The sequence below is a fragment of the Cyprinus carpio genome, chromosome A3 (genome assembly GCF_018340385.1).
Source record: "Cyprinus carpio isolate SPL01 chromosome A3, ASM1834038v1, whole genome shotgun sequence".
NCBI lineage: Eukaryota > Metazoa > Chordata > Actinopteri > Cypriniformes > Cyprinidae > Cyprinus > Cyprinus carpio.
The window spans coordinates 34,339,723-34,363,219 of NC_056574.1; the positions used below are offsets into that span (position 1 = coordinate 34,339,723).

At 38.9% G+C, this 23,497-nt stretch overlaps 1 protein-coding gene across 1 annotated transcript; it reads right to left on the bottom strand.

Moving 5' to 3' along the window:
• Positions 1 to 1,903: 1,903 nt before the first annotated feature.
• Positions 1,904 to 9,295, bottom strand: LOC122138496 (metalloproteinase inhibitor 2-like). Its single transcript, XM_042731359.1, has 5 exons — positions 8,962 to 9,295; positions 4,899 to 4,999; positions 3,880 to 3,988; positions 3,644 to 3,768; positions 1,904 to 3,508 (listed from the first exon to the last, which is right to left on the bottom strand). The coding sequence occupies exons 1-5, from the start codon at positions 9,278 to 9,280 to the stop codon at positions 3,311 to 3,313; spliced, it is 852 nt and encodes a 283-aa protein (XP_042587293.1). The 5' UTR covers positions 9,281 to 9,295; the 3' UTR covers positions 1,904 to 3,310.
• Between the last annotated feature and the right edge of the window lie 14,202 nt (positions 9,296 to 23,497).

The window sequence follows — 23,497 nt, forward strand, 5'->3', positions numbered from 1 at the left end:
TTGTCTTATTTAGAGGACATTGTACTTTAGTGAATTTCTCTGAGACGCTACGTGCCACAGTTTTAAGTCCGGATGTCCTGAGCACATTCGGGGCTTTTTATGGGATTTCAAAAGTTTGGAGGCTTGTGATCATAAACACCTTCTCCTTGGACTTTAAAAATGACTGATATTGACAGAGTGATCAAATTTAGCACTCTTAGGCAAATATGCTAATATTTTGTGATTATCCTTTAAATCTTACTGATTTAAAAAAAAAAAAAAAAAAAAAAAAATATGTTGTGGGGTTTCAAATCGGAATATAATTTTTTTTGCTTTGAAACGGGGCATAATTTTCATACATGTCTTCTGTGAGGACACCAGGACAAACATTGTGTTAATCAGGCATTTTGGGGAAACACAACAGGTCAATAGGGAAAGAAAATATAAATCAATATTCCTATGAAATTTGAGATATTCTTATAAAAAAAAAAAAAAATAAAAACAAAATGAAAAGAATAAAAACAAACCACTAAAAATTAAAAAAAAATAAATAAAATGTTGAGAATAAACACTTACTCTAAATTTCAAGAAAATGTAATGTTTAGAATGAACTAATTAAATTACGATAACATTTTATTTATACTTTTTTCTACATTTAACAATTTTTTTCTCTAAATGTTTTTTTCTCGTAATTTAATGAGTTTATTCTCAACATTTTATTTCGACTTTTTTTTTTCTTCTAGAAATTTAATGAGTTTAATCTCACATTATAAAGACTTTAATCTCGAGATGGGTTTATTATTATTATTATTATTATTATTGTTTTTTGGCCCTAATCCTCTTCCATATTAACCAATGTAATGACATAAAAATAAAAAAAATCACAAAACTTTTTTTTTTTTTGGTTCTCAGGATAGTATGGACACTGTCACACCACATCATTACAGTTTTGTTGTTGTTGTTGATGTTTTAATGCTTACATAGTTTTTGAAACTATGGCTCCATTTCTCAAAACTCTACACACAAAACCACAAAACACACACGACTTGCAAAAGCAAACACTTCTTTCAAAACTATTTTAACTCATCTAAAAGTGGTATTTTTGTGTAGTAACTCAACACACAAACATAAAACAATTAGCCACACGCATGTCAAACTACACACAGATGTGAACAATGTAAAACACCTCTCTAGTGTGTCTTTGGCTTGTTCAGAGTGCAGTGGAGCACAGGAGTTTGTCATAGCACTCCACACATACATGCATATGCACATATACACTATATACAGTATGCATGTACAACTGATGAATTTTACACAATTATGCAACTGAACTGAACACTGAACTGATTTGAGCTATATAGTGACACTAATGACTCGCTGCTTTACAGCAGAATTTGAAATTAAAACTATTGTGAAACTGCTGTGAAACAATCTATGTTGCATAAAGCACTTTAGAAATAAAGTTGGCTTTCTGACTTGGCTTGTATGCATATTCAGTGTGTGTGTGTGTGTGTCTCTACTGTACATATACACACATAATATATAATCAAGATATAGATACACACACTGTAAACAGAGATGCAAGGGGGTAAAATAATTTCTTTCTCAAAACACTGAGTTTTGATTTCTAAGTGAACAAATTATGTTTGTTTTCACACATGATGACCGTAGGCTGTAGGTCATCAGTAAATGAGTGTTTCCCAAATGAAACAAAAGAGCTGTTAGTTCTGAATGATGTGTGTAATGCAGAGAACTGAGTTAAGAGTTTAGCAAAACTTTTGTATTACAATTTTTGCACGTGTCCTTATAATTTCATAAATATACTGTATAGCTGACTTTATATTTTAAGTGTGAAATTCACAAGGGGACCATCATTTGAGGGGTACATGAGCTGCATATATTAATGACCAGATACTGCAAAATATTAATTGTTCAGTGGACATTTCTGCTCCTTTATTCATGAATATCATAACAGTTATCACAATGGGTATCAATAAGTTTTAAAAGGCATGCAAAGGCTATCTCTCAACAAGTCTTCCCGAGTGGTTCCAGCACTGGAAATCTCGAAACTACTTCAAAACAGGATGAAACACAAGTGAAAGAAATGTACAAAAAATATCATGGGGGAAAAAAATCTAAAACATATCTAAGCCTTACTAGACATAACTCTTAATAAATGTATTTTGCTATGAAGAATGCAGGATCATAAAATAAAAGCTATTACTATTACACATTACTATAAAAAACAAAACAAAAAAACAACATCAACAACAACACTGCACATACAACTGCATATATTTCTGGACACATTCAAAGAAGAATCATTTTGATATAAATTAGAAAATCCTGTATATATTACAAAATACACAAATTATCGCCAGATCTATGTATGTTGCTATATGCACAGTACAGTATAGAATTTACATCTCACTTATGATTTACATTCCTTAGACACCCATGAACTCATTTCACTTTCTGGTGTACACTACCTAGCAAAGATCTGGAGATACCTACTAATTCTGACTATCATACCAAATCTTTAATCTTTCTCCATTTTAGAATAATAGTTAAGTCAAAACTATGAATTAATACAAACAAAGTATGGGATATGTAATATATATGGCACAATTACTTCAGTCTTTATGCTTTACACTGTAAGAACAAAATTGACAGCATAAAGGATGAAAATCTCTTTGCTCAATCTATGCTTGAGAAACTGAAAAACAATGTTGTAACCAATTTCCTCTTTATTGGAGAGCAAAAATATAGCAAAAAACACTTGCGTCCTCAAAGTGCTAAAGAAAAAACTTTCTGCCTGTCACTAGAGGTAAGATTCACTTCATATATTAACATGCAACCAAATGTATGCATTCTATCACGCCTGGGAAAATATCACACATACATTATATTTTGCATTATATTTCTAGTATAATCCTCATTCCATCGTCTGGATGTTTTACTTTATTAGTTTGTTTGTAATTCTCATTCTCTATGATCTAAATACTGTAATACAGTAATGAGAATATATATTTGGAATACCATAATGAAAAGTGGACGACGGGCATTTTTATGATCTTTTAAACTTTATTTTCTCTATATGTAAAATATGATTCATTATTATTTTTTTTTTAATTCATTCATTCATACAAAAATATTACCATATTATATATTTTTCCTTTGAATTTCGGGTTGACTCTTTAATGGCCCAAACACATTCTTGACAGGTTTCATGAGCTCTACAATGCATAAGCAGGATTAAGGTGTGAGTTTAAGGTCAGGTAAACTGTGTTGTGGGGGATTTTCTGAATGAGAGATTGAGCTGAGGACTTGTTTATGGTTCTTCAGTGTCCATGAACTCTTTTTTAGGTGGGGCAGATCCACGGTACCAGGCACAGCTGCTGTCACTCCTCTTAATGCAGGTGTAGTACTGAGCCTGTGTGCCCTGAACGGTTCCCTCCACCACCCAATCAGTCCAAAGACACTCAGCGTTGTCGTGAATGGAACAGGGAATCGTAGGACACTGGACGACCTGCACAAAGACAAGAGAAGAGCTGTGAGAACGTGAAGACAGAAGATAGATAGACAGACAGACAGACAGACAGACAGACAGATAGATAGATAGATAGATAGATAGATAGATAGATAGATAGATAGATAGCAATACCTTGCAATCACAGCCCATCTGGTAGCGTGGACCAAAGCTCTTTTTCTGTGTCAGACTCAGAGACTCCCAAGATTCAATGTAGTTGCAAAGATTTATACGCAGTGTGCCATTTGAATCCTTATTACCTGTGCATATTAATGAAATGGTGTTGGTATAAAGATATCGCTTCTACAGTTTACAGAAGCAAATGCTGTTTCTTGAACACTATTTTTCACAACATTTTAATTCACTCTTACCAGTAATCAGGTATTCCTTTTTGCCACTGCTGTCCAGACTGACCCCGCACAAAGCTGATGAGGGGCCCGTCAAGATGGCATCAATATCTCCGTCAGGACCCTTAAACATCTAGTGAAAGAAGATGGCATGAAGAAGTCAAGAAACAGTCTTGGCTTTCTCGTTTGGTTTAATATTGTAAACATTCTGTTTTCATGTATCAGAATTACAGTCAGTTATATGATTCCTAAGAACAGTAAACGTCTTTGTGGCACTAATAATTAAAAATTATATTTGGTATGCCGTCTTTGTTTTTCAATATTTTGCAAAGAAAATTAAAAGGTTAATTTATAATATAAAGATACTACATACATATGAAGAATTTATGTAGCTATTTTTTTTAATGTAGCATTCTGATAACATTAGTAACAAAGTCGATCACAGATTCATTTTGGCAAGCCAGGCTTATTAGAAGAATGTGCCTGTGGCAAAATGATATTAGGTTGCTTATTGCACATTTTGTGACACTTTCAAAGTGAAATATCTAGTGAGTAGCGCTAAAAGCAATTCACAACGTAAGTGCAATGCTGTACCAGGTGTGCTTTCGAGCAAGTTTACTTTGTCAGAGAAGCCATAAATATGGAGCTGGTTATGTGATGTAAAGGTCAAAATGTATTCGCTTACAATTCATGCACTATGGTAAAGTCTTTTGAGGTCATACCCTTGTATCGTGTAAGGAACTGTGCAAAAATAAGTAAATTAATCAATAATCTGCCTCTGTAATCATAATTTGTTTTAAAATGATTTGAAAGTTGTCTGTGTTTTACTGCCACTAGTGTACATTTGAGCTGGAAACTGCATTGAATTATATGTACAGGTAAGTTTTTGGAGTTTTGGACAAATGTTTTTCTAATGCCGCGGTAACAGTATACATGTCATAATCATGGTAATTCCATAATAACACAGCACTAGTTTTGTGTTTGGCTTCAGGAAAATAAAATGAAAGTGATGGATAGCAACAAAAATAATATTCTCCATTAACCTTTATCTGTTTGACGTCATATCGGATCATTTTGATTGGGTTGCCGTAGGTATCATTACCAGTGACCACCTCCTCCTGTCCAACCACTTTGGCTCTGATGACTGAAAAAAGGCATAGAACAGAAAAAGCCATTAAAATACCATTTTACCATTTAAAAACCATTTAACATGAAATCTCTCTTGCACATTTTACCCCACTGTAATCCTTCATGTATAGAGTAAGAAGTCTTATCTAGCTGCTGTTATTCTGCTCTGTACTACAGGTGCTGGGTGTTGTGTGTATGGAGACACATGAGTATTTGATTAGTGGAGGGCAGTGCAAGGAATTTGCTCCCAGCCTGATATTCAGGAAGCCAGTCAGCATTCTGACTCCAGCAGGCAATTTGCCCCCCGCTCGCCCTGCCGCTTTAATCTCCACCCTCACACTGCCTGTTGCCCATAGAGCTGCTGACATACAAATACCAAATGCTCAGTCCAAATTCATCTCTCCATTAATAAGCAGATTCAGTCAGTAGGATCACATGCTTTAAACAAAATAGAGATTAAAAGACTAGATTTTTCCATGAGCGCTGCTAAGGTGGGCGCTAGAGCATTGCTGTGTGGTTCCCATGGTGTTCTGTGCCTTGCTAAGGCATTGCTATGCATTAGAAAGGTTGTAAGCATGCTTCTGTGCAGTTGCTTGGATGTAAGGAGAGGTTCTAGAGCAGTGCTATGTGGTTTCTACAGTGCTGGGGGTAATGCATTACAAGTAACTTGTGTTACGTAATCAGATTACTTTTTTCAAGTAACTAGTTAAGTAACTGTTAAATTGACAACAAAATATCACAAGTTAGTTTGTTTTCCATTTATTGATTGAGACCTCTCTTGTTTCCATGTTGAGAGAAATCCGGAGTAATTGCAGAGGCACTGTGTGCGCTTGTGTAAACATGATAGTTATTCTAAATGTGAACATGCATTTACTCATCTCACTTGCACAAAAACAGATTCAGTATTCCTAGAATTGAATAAAAAACAGTAAAATGCAAACTAAGAATATGACGTAAACCTGCAATAATTAAATAACGCAATCCTGAAATAAAGTATCATGGGTTTATTATATCAAATCAGCATATTATAATGATTTCTGAAGGAAAATGTGACACTAAAGACTGGAGTAATCGGTGCTAAAAAATGAATAACAAGAATAAATTACATTTTTAAATATTTTCAAACAGAAAACACCAAAATAAACACAAATCAATGCAGGATGAGAGAATAACTTTAAAAACATTTTAAAATCTTACTGACCCCAAAGTTTTAAGCTGTAGTGTCAAGGAATAAGAGAGATAAAATATCCCTATAAAACACTTCCCCTCATGCATCTGATTTTTTAGAGAGCCATACATACCGTCCGCATATTAAGGCCCAAACACAGAGCGTCTTTTCTACTGGCCACACACTCAGAATGCCAAATACACCCACAGGATCCCAGTCTCAAGTGAGGCATGCCTCTCTCATCAGTAACCACACACACAGGGTTTATGCTGGTTTAATCACAGCCTCCCTTTCCCACACATTCATTCCACACCGAGGCGGAACATACACACACACAGTGCGAGTGCTGTTTTCAGCTCCAGGTATGTGAGGGGAAACCCGAGCCCTCCACATCATTCATTAACGGGTTCTGTAGGTCACGTGGAACATTTACACATGTAAAGGGGAATCTACAGGTCAGGCTGGACACGCAGCTCTAAACATCTACTGGAGGAAAAGTTAAAACAACATCATTAACAACTGACAACTTCTTTCTGAGAGTCATTGTATGTAGGTGTCATTACATGTTCGACACTGTTATTACCCTGAACTGAATCAACACTGAACAGACTAGAGCTGAATAATGACACCATTGTCTTTACAGCTGAACTTGAACTTGTTTCATAATGAATGATCTTTACAACATTGACGCTGGTATTGAAACGTATTCAGCCAAAAATGCAAACTTTTTATGCATTTTGCCTGTTCGTTTACACAACAACTGTGTTTTCGGGATTGAAAACATATTCAATATTTAAAAAAAAAAAAACAGGTTTCAAAGTGCAAGTTTGTTTTCCGTGTAAACACCCAAAACGGGAATCTTTGAAAACGGTGACGTCATGTGCATGCGTAGTACGTGTTAGGTATATAGACATGCGCAGTACCTGTCGATTTTAAAGCAAGCGTGAACAAAGTTTCTTCAGCAAAGTGTGGATTTACTTCACCAATATTACAACCAACAGCAGAGACGCATCATATACATCACTTCCCTACAGGTACTGTTCACTAACAAGGTGACAGCGCCAACTACTGGCCTAGCATATGTAAAACAGTGTTTTTCGCCGTTTCCGCGGATGTGTGTAAACACAAATCGTTTTGAAAATGTTGTTGTGTATTTGTGAAACTTTTTAAAAATGCAAGGGAAAAACGTTTCTGTTTTAAATGTAGCCTAAATTGAAACATTGAGCAGAATAATGACTTGATTTTCTTCTATATTGTTTAAATAAATATGACTTGACTTGACTATAGGCTGAATCTCAAAACCATCAGGTCAGGGTCATGTGGGAGTTTCAAACAGCCAACATCACAGAGCCGATGTTGGCTAAACGCATAGGTGGGTGTGCCGATAATTCGGGTGCATCATGACTGTGACTGACTCCAGAAACCCAAGTCATGTAATGACTATCTATCTAATGTCAAAGGCAAACCACAATATGTTGCTAGCATGAGACAATACTTTCTTCATTTTTTGAAGCTGTAATCAGCCTGTTGAAAGAGGTCTTAATCAAAGGGCCACAAACAATGGAAAATGCATAGGTCATGTAATGGCAGGGTACTGAAGGAACACTGAAGGTCAAAGCATCACAGCCAGATCAGAGGCAGGTTACATACAGTGATGCAGTAAAGCTAAAATTAGCCCTAAGATTATCTCCCATCACTTCAACATTATTAGATTTTCAAGTACATACTGCACAATAGTGGTACAAACTCGCACAGCTATCTGCTTTATGTTATTTACATGTTAGAGTGATGCATATAAATGGAATAATGCAGATAGAAAGAGTGTGTGCGTGTGTGTTAAGAATTAGCAGAACTTGTTTTTATTAAGGGGTGTATGTCATACAGACTGTGTTTGTGGTAATTTATTGTTCCCAATATCACACCTTGATATTGTTATGTGAATAGGTGTGTTAAATTGATTTAGAATGACTTTTGATGTGACTCATCCATTTAGAGTTTAATGTCAGAACCACCTTTTTTTTTAAATAATGTTAGTTTGCTTTCAAGCCTTTTTTTTTAACTAAGATATTATATAATGTAAGAGTCATCAGTCATTTCTTATGAATAATCTTATCCTTTAGTTTTTGCCCATGAAGCTCCAAAGAAAGAGAGAAAATAATATTTTTGAGATGTATTAAGTACCTTTCATTTCTGTGGTATTTCATTCACTGGATTATATAGAAACATTAACACAAGAAAAAAGAACTATATTGTGATTTTATAGTTAATTAACATTATAGGGTTAGGGTTAGTTGCTTGTAATTATGGATAATTTACTGTTACTGCTATATTAAGTATATGTAACGAGTCACAATGACTCTGTAAAATAAAGTGATTAAAATAAGAGTGAATTAAACTATAAAAAAAAAAAAAACTAAAATGCTACACTGTTTTCAAGCTGGAAAACCCTGTTTGTGCCTAATAACAGCATAGCACATAAACACTTTTAATATTCTGAACCCAGAGGTATTAGAATCTACATCTGTGGTTCTGTCCACTACTATAAATGAAATCTTAAATAGCCTTAATGCGAAAATTATTTCCTTTGGCATTTTGAATTAAATACTAGGCCTATTGAAAGCAGAATAAAAATGTAAAATACTTTACGAAAACATTACTTAAAATTTTACCCTATTTTAAGATAAAAGAAGCTGTCAAGTGCTGTCTATTATATTAATCACACACACACACACACACACCATATGAACAGAGTATTGATATAATACAGATATGGTTATGGATATGAAATAGTTAAAAGCATGGAATCTTACCGACATCCGCATTGCAATACGCCTGCTGAGGATGTTCAGGAGTGCAGCTGCAGGCTTCGGCAAACTCTGCGGCTCCGCACAGCACTAACAGCAGCAGAGTAACACAGCGCGAGCGAGTCATCATCTTCTTCACGAGGAAATGCGGACACAAACAAACGCGTGGATTTCCAAAAACAAGTTGCCTCCAAAGACAAGGTGCCTTTGAAACGCTGACTTCAGAGTTAGACAAGTGCCGACCTGGTGAGAGCAGTCTAGTGTCAGGACAGTGTGCGCTCTGGCTGAACGGCACTGCTTTTATTCCCATCTGAACTCCGCCCATTTTAGACTGCGTATGACTTTTTGCGCCGACTTAGTCATCATGTCCTCATTGTTTAGGTCGTTAATTTATATTTTGTCATTTTGAACGTTGGCAGACTAAAATATGAGTAATATTGCGAATTAATGACTATTGCAGAAACAGAATTGGGTAATGCTGAGCCTCTGACGTTTGGCGCGCCTTGACCTCTCAATGACCATTGATTTCCCTGTATTAAAACCTCCTGACTACCAGCTATGGAGTTTTTGTCCTCTGTAGTAGACATTATATTTTAGCGATTTCTCGGAGACGTTACATGTCACACCTGTACAGAGCCCATTCATAGCTTTTCAGAGGTACCAAATTATTTGATGTTTCACCATGACCACTCCCTCTCCTTGGCCTTTAAAAATGGCTGACATTCATTTAGTGATCAAATGTAACACCCTAATGGAAATATGATAATATTTTGTAATTATAATTTAAATCTGACTAATTGTCAAATTGTTTGTCATAAATCAACATCTCAGGAAAATGTTATAGGGTTTCAAATCAAAATATAACTTTCTGTTATGAAAAGGGACATCAATTTCATGTCCACTGGGTCCCACTTTATATTAAGTGCCTCTAATACCTGTGTACTTGCATAGTAACTAGATGTGTACATACAGTAGTATATAACCACAGTGTAAGTACACATTGGTACATAGTATCTACAGCTATTATGTTTGTGTAACTACACACATGTAACAACCCACTGAATGGTATTAAGTACAAATGTGTAACAGGACACTGGTAACAACACTTTTTGGTAATGAAAGTACAAACGTGTAACAGGACTAACAGCACTTTTTGATAAAGAAAGTGTTACACTTTAAATTAGATTTACCATGTAATTACTCTGATGTTACACAGCAGCAGCCAGTAAGTTAAGCTTTACATATAAATTGTGGTTGGTATCCAGAATGTTTCACTTTATATTAAGTGGACAGTTCCTGAGGAGTTACCATGTAAGTACACCGGTATTACTGTGGTGCACCAACTCCAACTCGAGATCCAACTCCTCCCACTTTACATATCCCTAAACCTAGCCTTCTCACCAGCTGGATCCCATCTCCACCCCTAAACCTACCCGTCTCCAACCCCTGGATCACATTTCCACCCCTAAACCTACCCGTCTCCACCCCCTGGATCTCATCTCCACCACTAAACCTACCCGTGTCCACCCCCTGGACCACATTTCCACCCCTAAACCTACCCGTCTCCACCCCCTGGACCACATTTTCACCCTTAAACCTACCCGTCTCCACCCCCTGGACCACATTTCCACCCCTAAACCTACCCGTCTCAACCCCCTGGACCACATCTCCACCCCTAAACCTACCCACCTCCACCCGCTGGACCACATGTCCACCCCTAAACATACCCATCTCCACCCGGTGGACCACATTTCCACCCCTAAACCTACCCGTCTCCAACCCCTGGACCACATTTCCTCCCCTAAACCTACCCGTCTCCACCCCCTGGACCACATTTCCACCCCTAAACCTACCCGTCTCCACCCCCTGGACCACATCTCCACCCCTAAACCTACCCACCTCCACCCGCTGGACCACATCTCCACCCCTAAACCTACCCGTCTCCACCCGCTGGATCTCATCTCCACCACTAAACCTCCCCGTCTCCAGCCCCTGGATTCCATCTCCACCCCTAAACCTACCTGTCTCCACCCGCTGGACCACATTTCCACCCCTAAACCTACCCGTCTCCACCCGCTGGACCACATTTCCACCCCTAAACCTACCCGTCTCCACCCCCCTGGATCTCATCTCCACCGCTAAAACCTACCCGTCTCCACCCGCTGGACCACATTTCCACCCCTAAACCTACCCGTCTCCACCCGCTGGACCACATTTCCACCCCTAAACCTACCCATCTCCACCCCCTGGATCTCATCTCCACCGCTAAACCTACCCGTCTCCACCCGCTGGACCACATTTCCACCCATAAACCTACCCGTCTCCACCCCCTGGATCTCATCTCCACCGCTAAACCTACCCGTCTCCACCCGCTGGACCACATCTCCACCCCTAAACCTACCCGTCTCCACCCCCTGGATCTCATCTCCACCCCTAAACCTACCCGTCTCCACCCCCTGGATCTCATCTCCACCGCTAAACCTACCCGTCTCCACCCCCTGGACTACATCTCCACCCCTAAACCTACCCGTCTCCACCCCCTGGATCTCATCTCCACCGCTAAACCTCCCTGTCTCCAGCCCCTGGATTCCATCTCCACCCCTAAACCTACCTGTCTCCACCCGCTGGACCACATTTCCACCCACAAACCCACACACCCACACACCCACGACCACATTTCCACCCCTAAACCTACCCGTCTCCACCCCCCTGGATCTCATCTCCACCGCTAAACCTACCCGTCTCCACCCGCTGGACCACATTTCCACCCATAAACCTACCCGTCTCCACCCCCTGGATCTCATCTCCACCGCTAAACCCTACCCGTCTCCACCCCCTGGACCACATCTCCACCCCCCTAAACCTACCCGTCTCCACCCCCTGGATCTCATCTCCACCGCTAAAACCTACCTGTCTCCACCCGCTGGACCACATTTCCACCCCTAAACCTACCCGTCTCCACCCCCTGGACCACATTTTCACCCTTAAACCTACCCGTCTCCACCCCCTGGACCACATTTCCACCCCTAAAACCTACCCGTCTCAACCCCCTGGACCACATCTCCACCCCTAAACCTACCCATCTCCAGCCCCTGGATTCCATCTCCACCCCTAAACCTACCTGTCTCCACCCGCTGGACCACATTTCCACCCCTAAACCTACCCGTCTCCACCCCCTGGATCTCATCTCCACCCCTAAACCTACCCGTCTCCACCCCATGGATCTCATCTCCACCACTAAACCTACCCGTCTCCACCCGCTGGACCACATTTCCACCGCTAAACCTACCCGTCTCCACCCGCTGGACCACATTTCCACCGATAAACCTACCCGTCTCCACCCCCTGGATCTCATCTCCACCGCTAAACCTACCCGTCTCCACCCCCTGGACCACATCTCCACCCCTAAACCTACCCGTCTCCACCCCCTGGATCTCATCTCCACCGCTAAACCTACCCGTCTCCACCCGCTGGACCACATTTCCACCCCTAAACCTACCCGTCTCCACCCCCTGGATCGCATCTAAACCCCCTAAACCTACCCGTCTCCACCCCCTGGACCACATCTCCACCACTAAACCTACCCGTCTCCACCCCCTGAACCACATCTCCACCACTAAACCTACCCGTCTCCACCCGCTGGACCACATCTCCACCCCTAAACCTACCCGTCTCCACCCCCTGGATCTCATCTCCACCGCTAAACCTACCCGTCTCCACCCCCTGGACCACATCTCCACCCCTAAACCTACCCGTCTCCACCCCCCTGGATCTCATCTCCACCGCTAAACCTCCCCGTCTCCAGCCCCTGGATTCCATCTCCACCCCTAAACCTACCTGTCTCCACCCGCTGGACCACATTTCCACCCCTAAACCTACCCGTCTCCACCCGCTGGACCACATTTCCACCCCTAAACCTACCCGTCTCCACCCCCTGGATCTCATCTCCACCGCTAAACCTACCTGTCTCCACCCGCTGGACCACATTTCCACCCCTAAACCTACCCGTCTCCACCCGCTGGACCACATTTCCACCCCTAAACCTACCCGTCTCCACCCCCTGGATCTCATCTCCACCGCTAAACCTACCCGTCTCCACCCGCTGGACCACATTTCCACCCCTAAACCTACCCGTCTCCCCCCCCTGGATCTCATCTCCACCGCTAAACCTACCCGTCTCCACCCGCTGGACCACATTTCCACCCCTAAACCTACCCGTCTCCACCCCCTGGATCTCATCTCCACCCCTAAACCTACCCGTCTCCACCCCCTGGACCACATCTCCACCCCTAAACCTACCTGTCTCCACCCGCTGGACCACATTTCCACCCCTAAACCTACCCGTCTCCACCCGCTGGACCACATTTCCACCCCTAAACCTACCCGTCTCCACCCCCTGGATCTCATCTCCACCGCTAAACCTACCCGTCTCCACCCGCTGGACCACATTTCCACCCCTAAACCCTCCCCGTCTCCACCCCCTGGATCTCATCTCCACCGCTAAACCTACCCGTCTCCACCCGCTGGACCACATTTCCCCCCACTAAACCTACCCGTCTCCACCCCCCTGGATCTCATCTCCACCGCTAAACCTACCTGTCTCCACCCGCTGGACCACATTTCCACCCCTAAACCTACCCGTCTCCACCCGCTGGACCACATTTCCACCCCCCTAAACCGACCCGTCTCCACCCCCTGGATCTCATCTCCACCGCTAAACCTACCCGTCTCCACCCGCTGGACCACATTTCCACCCCTAAACCTACCCGTCTCCACCCCCTGGATCTCATCTCCACCGCTAAACCTACCCGTCTCCACCCCCGGGACCACATTTCCACCCCTAAACCTATCCGTCTCCACCCCCTGGACCACATTTCCACCGCTAAACCTACCCGTCTCCACCCGCTGGACCACATTCCACCCCTAAAAATGTTTTTTAAAAATATCTTTCATTACATAGTTGAGAATCATCTTTATATAAAGTTTGGTATAAAAATAAATGAAAACTGATTTCTGATTAAAACAAAAATCCCATTGTTTTTGTCTTTTAATGTATATTCATGTCTTTTTATTAAAAAAAAAAAACAAACAAAAAAAACAGGACTTTTTAAAGTCTCGATGTCCTTTACAGAAGACAAGGCATAACATATGAATAAAATAATTTTTCAAAAATGTTTTCTTATGCTCTAAACAATGTAATGACATGACAAAATACTAAATTCACAAAACTGTTTTTTTCCTTGTAGTCAGGAGGTTAAACTAGTTACTAATGTCTAGCATATTTACTGATCACATTCTGAAAGGTTATCCCCTTATTAGCTTAATAATGATATAATAATAATAATAATAATAATAATATTTTTTGATTTTGTATTTTAAAGCCTTTCGAATGTAATTTGCATTTAAGTAAATTTTTCCACACAGTATTTTGAATTTCTATTTTCATTTGTGCCCATCTCTGTATGTATATGTATATATAGGCCTATATATATATATATATATATATATATATATATATATATATATATATGTATATATATATATATATATATATATATATATATGTGTGTGTGTGTGTGTGTACGGAGGTAACATCAGTGGTTCCCAGTCCTGGTCCTGGAGAATCCCCAGCACTGCACGTTTTTTGGTGTCTCTCTTATCTGACACACACATTTGATGTCTTGGAGTCTTCTCTAAAGAGCTGATAAGTTTAATCAGGTGTGTTTGAATAGGGAGACATCTAAAATGTGCAGTGTTGGGGGTTCTCCAGGACCAGGACTGGGAACCACTGGGTAACAGATTACAAGTTACCCTGTTTAAAATGGAATAAGTAATGTAACTATTTCAATTACTTTATTAAAGCAACTGATTACATTTTATTACTTTTTAAAACTTTTCTAAATTTTGTCAGTTTGAACGTTAGCAGATTAAAATATGAGTAATAATGTGAATTAATGACAGTATTGCAGAAACAGAATTGGGTAATGCTGAGCATCTGACGTTTGGCGCGCCTTGACCTCTCGATTGATTTCCTTATATTAAAGCAGTTACTAATGTCTAGCATAATTACTAATCTCATTCTGAAAGGATATCCCCTTATTAGCTTAATAATAATATAATATAATATAATATAATATTATATATATATATATATTGATATATATATATATATATATATATTGTTGGGAAGGTTACTTTTGAAATGTAATAGGTAACAGTAACAGATTACAAATGACCCTAATTAAAATGGAATAAGTACTATAACTATTTCAATTACATGGCTTCACTTAATAATCAGTAAGATATTTAATATACTGACATACTGCACACAGCAATTTCTATTTTTATTCTATTTCTATTTTTATTTTTATTTATTTACTTTTTTCTCCTCTATTGCTGCTATATAGTTACCCTGTACAACCTGTTTGCACATTCTTCTCTTGTACATTCCTGCTCATCTTAATATTTATTAAGTCTACAGTATATATATCTTTTATATATCTTATTCCATACTTATATTTATATATAATAATATAATTATCAATTATATATAATGGAGTGGACACAAAGAGATAATATAGAGTATATATTCTCTATATAACCATGTATGTGATGAATAAAAATCTTGAATCTTGAATTACATCATTAAAGTAATGTAACTGATAACATTTGGTTACTTTTTTGATTACTTTTCTAAATTTAAATTTTATATATATATATATATATATATATATATATATATATATATATATATATATATATATATATATATATATATATATATATATATATTTGCCTCATGCAATGCCTCAAAAACAAAAAACAAAAAAAAAAAAACAGTTACTTTAATAGATAAAGCATATACACAAACCCAAACAGGAAATAAAACAGTTTTCAAAGAAACATGTGTCCTGTTTTGTAGTATATATATATATATATATATATATATATATATATATATATATATATATATATACGCACTCATCATTGACGTTGGAACGTGAGGTCACACAAGTTCAGACAAGATCATGGTGCAAAAGTGATTTGCGCATTTGTGTTCATCCATCAGAATTTCCCAGACTGCCTGTATTAGGGTCAACCTTAGTTACAGTTGCTAACTGTCTCATAGTTATATTACGTCTTTAATTTAATATAGTGTGACGTGAGAAGAAATGTGCTCCATTTTTGTCCCGTTTTACTGTTTTATTGTTCTGTCGCTTTCGATTTATGATTAATTTACTATCTTTAAGACGTGGTTTGGTGCCCTTTAAAGAAGCTGACCGATATTTCCCATCTTTGAAATGTTAAGTTTGAATTCTAAGGGAAGAAAAAATGTCTTTCAATGTATAAGGACAATGTGTGTCAGTTTAATTTGATTTAATGAGAGAAACAACAGAATGCTGTCTGTCAGTACTGTTTTGTTATTTCTCAATGTAAAGAGAAATAAGGAACTCAGAACATCCGGAACATAATGAAGGAAGTCCGTCTTGCAAGATTCTCTGTTGAAATCACAAGCATTAGCCTCAGACTCAGGGAAACACTTCTGCATCTTCTGAACACTATTCAAACCTCCTCCCACTCTTTCCTTTCTCTCTCTCTGGTGACTTTCTTCTATGATACATGCCTTAGCAGTCACCACTAATGTAGGGTAAATATGGTGTTTTCAGACATATTACGAAATCAAACATCACTACATGCTTTACATTTAGACAGGGAGACCCCGTTAGTCCTAATGTGAGCTTTAGGCTGTTTTTAATTTTTATTTGCAAGAATTGGAATGAAGGGGAATTTTCAAAGTTTAATTCTGATTCAATTTCCCTTAAATCTAATTAAAAACAAAACGTGAGTGAAACAATCCTTTGCCTCATAATGTGTTATTGTGGTTCACCCTTCATTTATTAGTTTGAGAAGCCATGGTGTCATTGTTTTAAACTCTTTCATGACTTGTACGTCATAACAAATGTCTGGGTTCCAGTGAACAGATTTGTAGTTGTTATGATTTCGTGACTGCTCATTTACACTGTTAGTGTGACAAATTGGTTATTGCTCATTGTCTAAGTGGATATTTTGGCTGGACTGCCAGATTTACACCCATGCGCTCTATATAAACTACATTTATACATTTTCTGTAAGTATAAAGGCTAAATTGGCCTCCACAATGCTAGGGTGTTGTGGTTTGTTTCCAGGATGTTATTATGCAGTGGCTAGGGAATGACTAGGTGGTTGCCCACTAGCAAGTCTCAATATATTTGGTATCTTGATATGAATAATATGATATAAATGTAAGTCTATGGGATGTTTTCACCTGTGTTATTATCTACCATCATCCATTCAAGTTTAAAAGTGCAAAAATCTTGGTCTTGGCTGACTTCCCTGCTTTTTACTAGCTGCATAACAGAAAATAACAATAAACTTTAAAGCAACTGTATGTTGTTTTGTTTATTTTTGTAATTTTGGAGCCCCCTACAATCAAGCAAGTGTAATTTATTGTCGTATAACTAAAGTGGATAGATGTACCAGAGATTATCTTTTTATTGAGCAATACCAAGGTTTGCAAAGAAACAGCCAACTTAGATTACATTTGCCTTGATAACCAATTAGCTTTAACATCACTGAATTTCTATCAGAGTTGTGCGAACATCACTGTTTTCGGATACCATAGAAATGAAGGAGAAGTGCCCTAAACTGTGTAAACTGTCTAAAAATAGATCAATCTAAAAGGAATGTTTAGTGGAAAACTTGTTGAAGATTACATGTTGTTGAAAACATGTTGTTCACTAACTGATAAGCTGGCAAAGTTTGTTCTTGATGGAAATTATCTGCCATGCTGCTGCTGAGGCAGAGCAAGTACAAAGACTTGCTACTGCCAATACAGACATACTGCTGTGAGCACGTAGGAAATACTGCTGCTGCACATATAACATATATGAAATAACCACCTTATATAACATACACGACATTACCCATTAGCAGATCTATACAGGTGGAGCTGGGGATGTGGAGGGTTTCTGAAGCGTGCTGCCACTGCTACAGCAAACACTAGCCAAGTATTTGGCTAGTCAGCTGCATCTGAATGATGTGATTATATCAGATTATATCATGTGATTTTAGCAAATCGTCCTGGGCCATCTAAAGTTTCATGACGGAACTTTGTATTTTTTTAAGCCTCTCCTCATTGCCATCCATAAAGCGCGGCCTCTGGTTTCCTTCTGTATGTACCACAGCTTTATGCTTTTTTGCTAACCTTTAAGGCCTTTGAGGCTTGCCTTAAAGTGGCTTTGGCTGTAGACATCCAACTTTTTCGTGGAATTTCGTACACACTCACAAAACTTAGGGTGCATCTCAATTAACTCCCTAAATCAGTAGTCAGGGCACTTACAATCAATTTTTAGATAAATCCTTTCAGTGCACAGCAACTTTCACACCCTGAAAAATCCCACAATGCACTGCATAAACTAGGGAGCTGTAACGACGGAGTCATGGAAACACAAGGCAGAGGATCCACTTGCAGTGGGATTAATTAAGAGCATAAACCAGAAACACGGAACAGGAGCTTACACCAGGAAAACATACACCAGGAACACCAGAACAAAGACTGACAATGAACAAGGCAAACACAGGGGTATAAACAAGGGCTAACAAGATTAACAAGGCTGTGGAACCAATGAGTTGCCAATGACAACAAACAAGGTAGAACAGGTAATAGGAACTAAATACAGGAAGTGAAGACAGACACACTGGGGGCAGAGAAACACTTTAACATAAAAAGTCCTTTGAACACAAGACGGAAGAACACAGACTGGGATCATTACAGGAGCAGTGATACTCACTATGCTCCCTTACCAGAAATTACATCACATTTCTGAAGCATGAAACATAAAACGCACAAGCAAACTAAATATGATGATATGGAATAGAAGATTTGAACAGACAACCCATTTTTTGTACTTTGTACACATTTGTAATTTATATTCTTCTGAAATGTTCTGAAAGGTCCTGCCTGTTGTTGATTAATGCCAGCAGTGACGTTCTACGTTTACGTTATAGACATATCGCCGGAATACCCCAAAGACAAAAAAATAAAAAATATTATATTGACCTACATTAAGAAAGAAAATACAAACCCAATTCCAAAAAAGTTGGGACACTGTACATATTGTGAGTAAAAAAGGAATGGAATAATTTACAAATCTCATAAACTTATATTTTATTCACAATAGAATATAGATAACATATCAAATGTAGAAAAAGAGACATTTTGAAATGTATAGCCAAATATGGGCTCATTTTGGATTTCATGAGAGCTACACATTCCAAAAATGTTGGGACAGGTAGCAATAAGAGGCCGGAAAAGTTAAATGTACATATAAGGAACAGCAGGAGGACCAATTTGGAACTTATTACAGTAGGTGAATTGGCAACATGATTGGGTATAAAAAGAGCCTCTCAGAGTGGCAGTATCTCTCAGAAGTCAAGATGGGCAGAGGATCACCAATTCCCCCAATGCTGCGGCGAAAAATATGGAGCAATATCAGAAAGGAGTTTCTCAGAGAAAAATTGCAAAGAGTTTGAAGTTATTATCATCTACAGTGCATAATGTCATCCAAAGATTCAGAGAATCTGGAACAATCTCGGTGTGTAAGGGACAAGGCCAGAAAACCATACTGGATGCCCGTGATCTTCGGACCCTTAGACAGCACTGCATCACATACAGGACTGCTACTGTAATGGAAATCACAACATGGGCTCAGGAATACTTCCAGAAAACATTGTCTGTGAACACAATCCACCGTGCCATTCGCCGTTTCGAGCTAAAACTCTATAGGTCAAAAAAGAAGCCATATCTAAACATGATCCAGAAGCGCAGGCGTTTTCTCTGGGCCAAGGCTCATTTAAAATGGACTGTGACAAAGTGGAAAACTGTTCTGTGATCAGATGAATCAAAATTTGAAGTTCTTTTTGGAAAACTTGGATGCCATGTCATCCGGACTAAAGAGGACAAGGACAACCCAAGTTGTTATCAGCGCTCAGTTCAGAAGCCTGCATCTCTGATGGTATGGGGTTGCATGAGTGCGTGTGGCGTGGGCAGCTTACACATCTGGAAAGGCACCATCAATGCTGAAAGGTATACCCAAGTTCTAGAACAACATGTGCTCCCATCCAGACGTCGTCTCTTTCAGGGAAGACCTTGCCTTTTCCAACATGACAATGTCAGACCACATACTGCATCAATTCCAACATCATGGCTGCGTAGAAGAAGGATCCGGGTACTGAAATGGCCAGCCTGCAGTCCGGATCAGAAAACATTTGGCGCATCATAAAGAGGAAGATGTGACAAAGAAGACCTAAGACAGTTGAGCAACTAGAAGCCTGTATTAGACAAGAATGGGACAACATTCCTATTCCTAAACTTGAGCAACTTGTCTCCTCAGTCCCCAGACGTTTGCAGACTGTTATAAAAAGAAGAGGGGATGCCACACAGTGGTAAACATGGCCTTGTCCCAACTTTTATGAGATGTGTTGATGCCATGAAATTTAAAATCAACTTATTTTTCCCTTAAAATGATACATTTTCTCAGTTTAAACATCTGATATTTAATCTATGTTGTATTCTGAATAAAATATTGAAATTTGAAACTTCCACATCATTGGATCCTGTTTTTATTCACAATTTGTACAGTGTCCCAACTTTTTTGGAATCGGGTTTGTATATTAAGTATGGTATGGTCTTTATAATAAATAATCTTTTTACTTAAATGTTTTTCACTGAAATTCTGCTTTCAATATTAAAGCTAATAGGGTGTAATTACATTGTAAAATGGCACAAAAATACATTAAATAACATTTTGGCTTATGTCTAAAGAAAATATATTAAGTATGGTATGGTTTTCTTAATAAATAAGCTTTTAACTTGAATGTTTTTTTGTTTTCTTTAGGAAAATAAACATTGTTGATTAATATTAAACAAAACCTGAAGGTTTGAACCAAACCAGTAATATAATTTTAGGGAAAAAAAAAATTGTAGTAAAAAATAAGTGTTTTTTTTTTTTAAGTTTCTTTTAATTTTTTCCAGTGTATCATTCATGTGTGTAGCAATAACGTGGGACGAGTTACACTCCAAAGTTAATATAGGGTTAGGGGTTTGTTCACATCCTCAATCCTAAGCATGAGTAATAGTAATAATGACTTGGTTTTATAAAATACCTCTCCACGTCATGTTGGAATAAACACCACAAACCTACGTAAACCACTGTACTGAGGCCAATACAGACTTCTAAAGACACCCATAGACAAAGGTTTCAGGATTAAATGCGTGTAGACTGTGGCATGTGGAGTTGTAAAGCATAATAGGTTCAAGCTGACCACTTATCCTTCCACTAAAGCTGCCCACATCTGGTTTGCTTCCCATCGGATGTGCATCACACTTACTGAAAAGTGAAGCTGCGGGCTCTTTGATCACCCCCTGGTGGCTGGCTGCAGTACAGGTCATAAACCCCACCCTCTCCGTGTAAATGAATAGGGCTTGAGGCAAAATAAAAAAAATTACACTTCCAATACAATTTTCCAAAAGATGCTTTCGGTCTAAGGTAGTTGTTATCACTCTTATATATGTTCAATTGTTAGTTTTTGTGCTATAAAAACAGGGCGTGTCGTTATGGTTGAATGGGTCTGCGGGAGTTTGATACCACAGCTCCACCTCAGGACACTAGTGCGCAGACTCTGGCTACAAACGAACCTCTACTGTGCAGACTCTGGCTACAAACGAACCTCTACTGTGCAGACTCTGGCTACAAACGAACCTCTACTGCGCATACTCTGGATCCAAACGAACCTCTACTGCGCATACTCTGGATCCAAACGAACCTCTACTGTGCAGACTCTGGATCCAAATGAACCTCTACTGCGCATACTCTGGCTCCAAACGAACCTCTACTGCGCAGACTCTGGATCCAAATGAACCTCTACTGCGCATACTCTGGATCCAAACGAACCTCTACTGCGCAGAATCTGGCTCCAAACGAACCTCTACTGCGCAGACTCTGGCTACAAACGAACCTCTACTGTGCAGACTCTGGCTCCAAATTATATCATTTACTCAAGATGGCAGCGGCCATACTGAGATGCTTTGGCTTCACTTTTCTATAGTGCAAGGAAGTGGAGACGCATCATACATAGACTACAAAAGACCTTACTGGTGACATCAAGTAAGAGAGCAAGTCTTGCCAGCTGCTCACATAAATAGTGTAGATACACTGTGAGGTATGCGTACCAGGAAGAGTATCCAATATAACTCACAGGAAAGAATATCAGTGAAAGGGCTTTTAGGAGAGCAATGACAAAAAAGGAGAGTAGCCATTAGGAGAGTTATGAGTAATGTGTATAGTATGAGCAGGTTTGCATGTGTCATGAGCAATATGCCTTACATCACTGTTTGCCTCAGTCCCTCTGCTCTCTGTGATCTCCATCAGAAGTTTCCACTATTTCTTAATCCTTTCTGTCTTAAACATGTGAAATAGACTTTTTTTGTACAATCTCTCTCTCTGTCTTTCTTTTCCTCCAAATCATATACTTTGAGGGGTCCTGCTCCAGCTAAGCAACTGGCATTTAGGTCTAAAAAGTGCCCATTGAGATTTTAAAGATTAAAGATTAAGATTACCTTATGCAACCTTTATGTCCTTTTTGAATCCACAAACTTATAGAGCCTATTGACTTTCACTGTATGAATAAAAACGGATGCAAAACAGCTCAAATATCTTCTTTTGTGCTCCTCACAAGAAAGTCATATGAGTTCAGAATGACATGAGAGTAAGTAAATGACGGCAGAATTAAAATCTTTGGCTGAACTTCTCCTTTAATCTAGACAAAGGATGAAGAAACACGTTTTTTTTATGTATTTCACATTTTTTGGTTATTACATTGTTCCCATTCTTGTGTCATTACAAAGATTTTACTTTTTATACTAAAATGTGGGAAATGATATTAATGAGTAAGTGTTTCTTTTGACTAGTGATATAGTGATAGTGATAGAAGGAATACCACCAGGATGATACATTTGAAAAAAGAAAAAAAAAGTGTACAGCTCACAGTCTGACAGATTACGTATCTCAATGAATAAACAGTGGGGGGAAAAAACAAAACAAACCAAAACAAACAAAAAAAAAAAAAACATATTAAACAGTGACCTCTACGGAATAATCAACTTCTATGGTAGATTTCATTCTTTCTTGCCTAAGACCCCTGAGAAAAGTGTGGGCTTGAAAGAAATGAGTGTGTGGAGCTCGACATGGCAATTAAAAGCATGAAGGGGAAATGACACACTCAAGATGAAATGAGCAGAAATCCATGCCTCAATTCCTTATGGCACGCGACAGCTGGAGAAGACAAACAGAGATGTCTACATCTGAGGACAGCGTCACGCACCATGCCCAGATTTCAATCAATTTATGTCTGATGTGGCAGGACTGGGGTTTTTCTTCAAGATCCTCACCTGATTACAGCGCTCTGGGATTGCAAGATCTAATCTATTCCAGGAATTCTGGTT

Excerpts from the sequence above, each read along its gene's own strand:
- LOC122138496 (XM_042731359.1), bottom strand. The coding sequence starts at position 9,280 with ATGGGCGGAGTTCAGATGGGAATAAAAGCAGTGCCGTTCAGCCAGAGC. Across the intron at positions 5,000-8,961 it reads GTATTGCAATGCGGATGTCG|TCATCAGAGCCAAAGTGGTT; the intron begins GTAAGATTCCAT and ends GCCTTTTTTCAG. Across the intron at positions 3,989-4,898 it reads ATGACGTCAAACAGATAAAG|ATGTTTAAGGGTCCTGACGG; the intron begins GTTAATGGAGAA and ends TTCTTTCACTAG.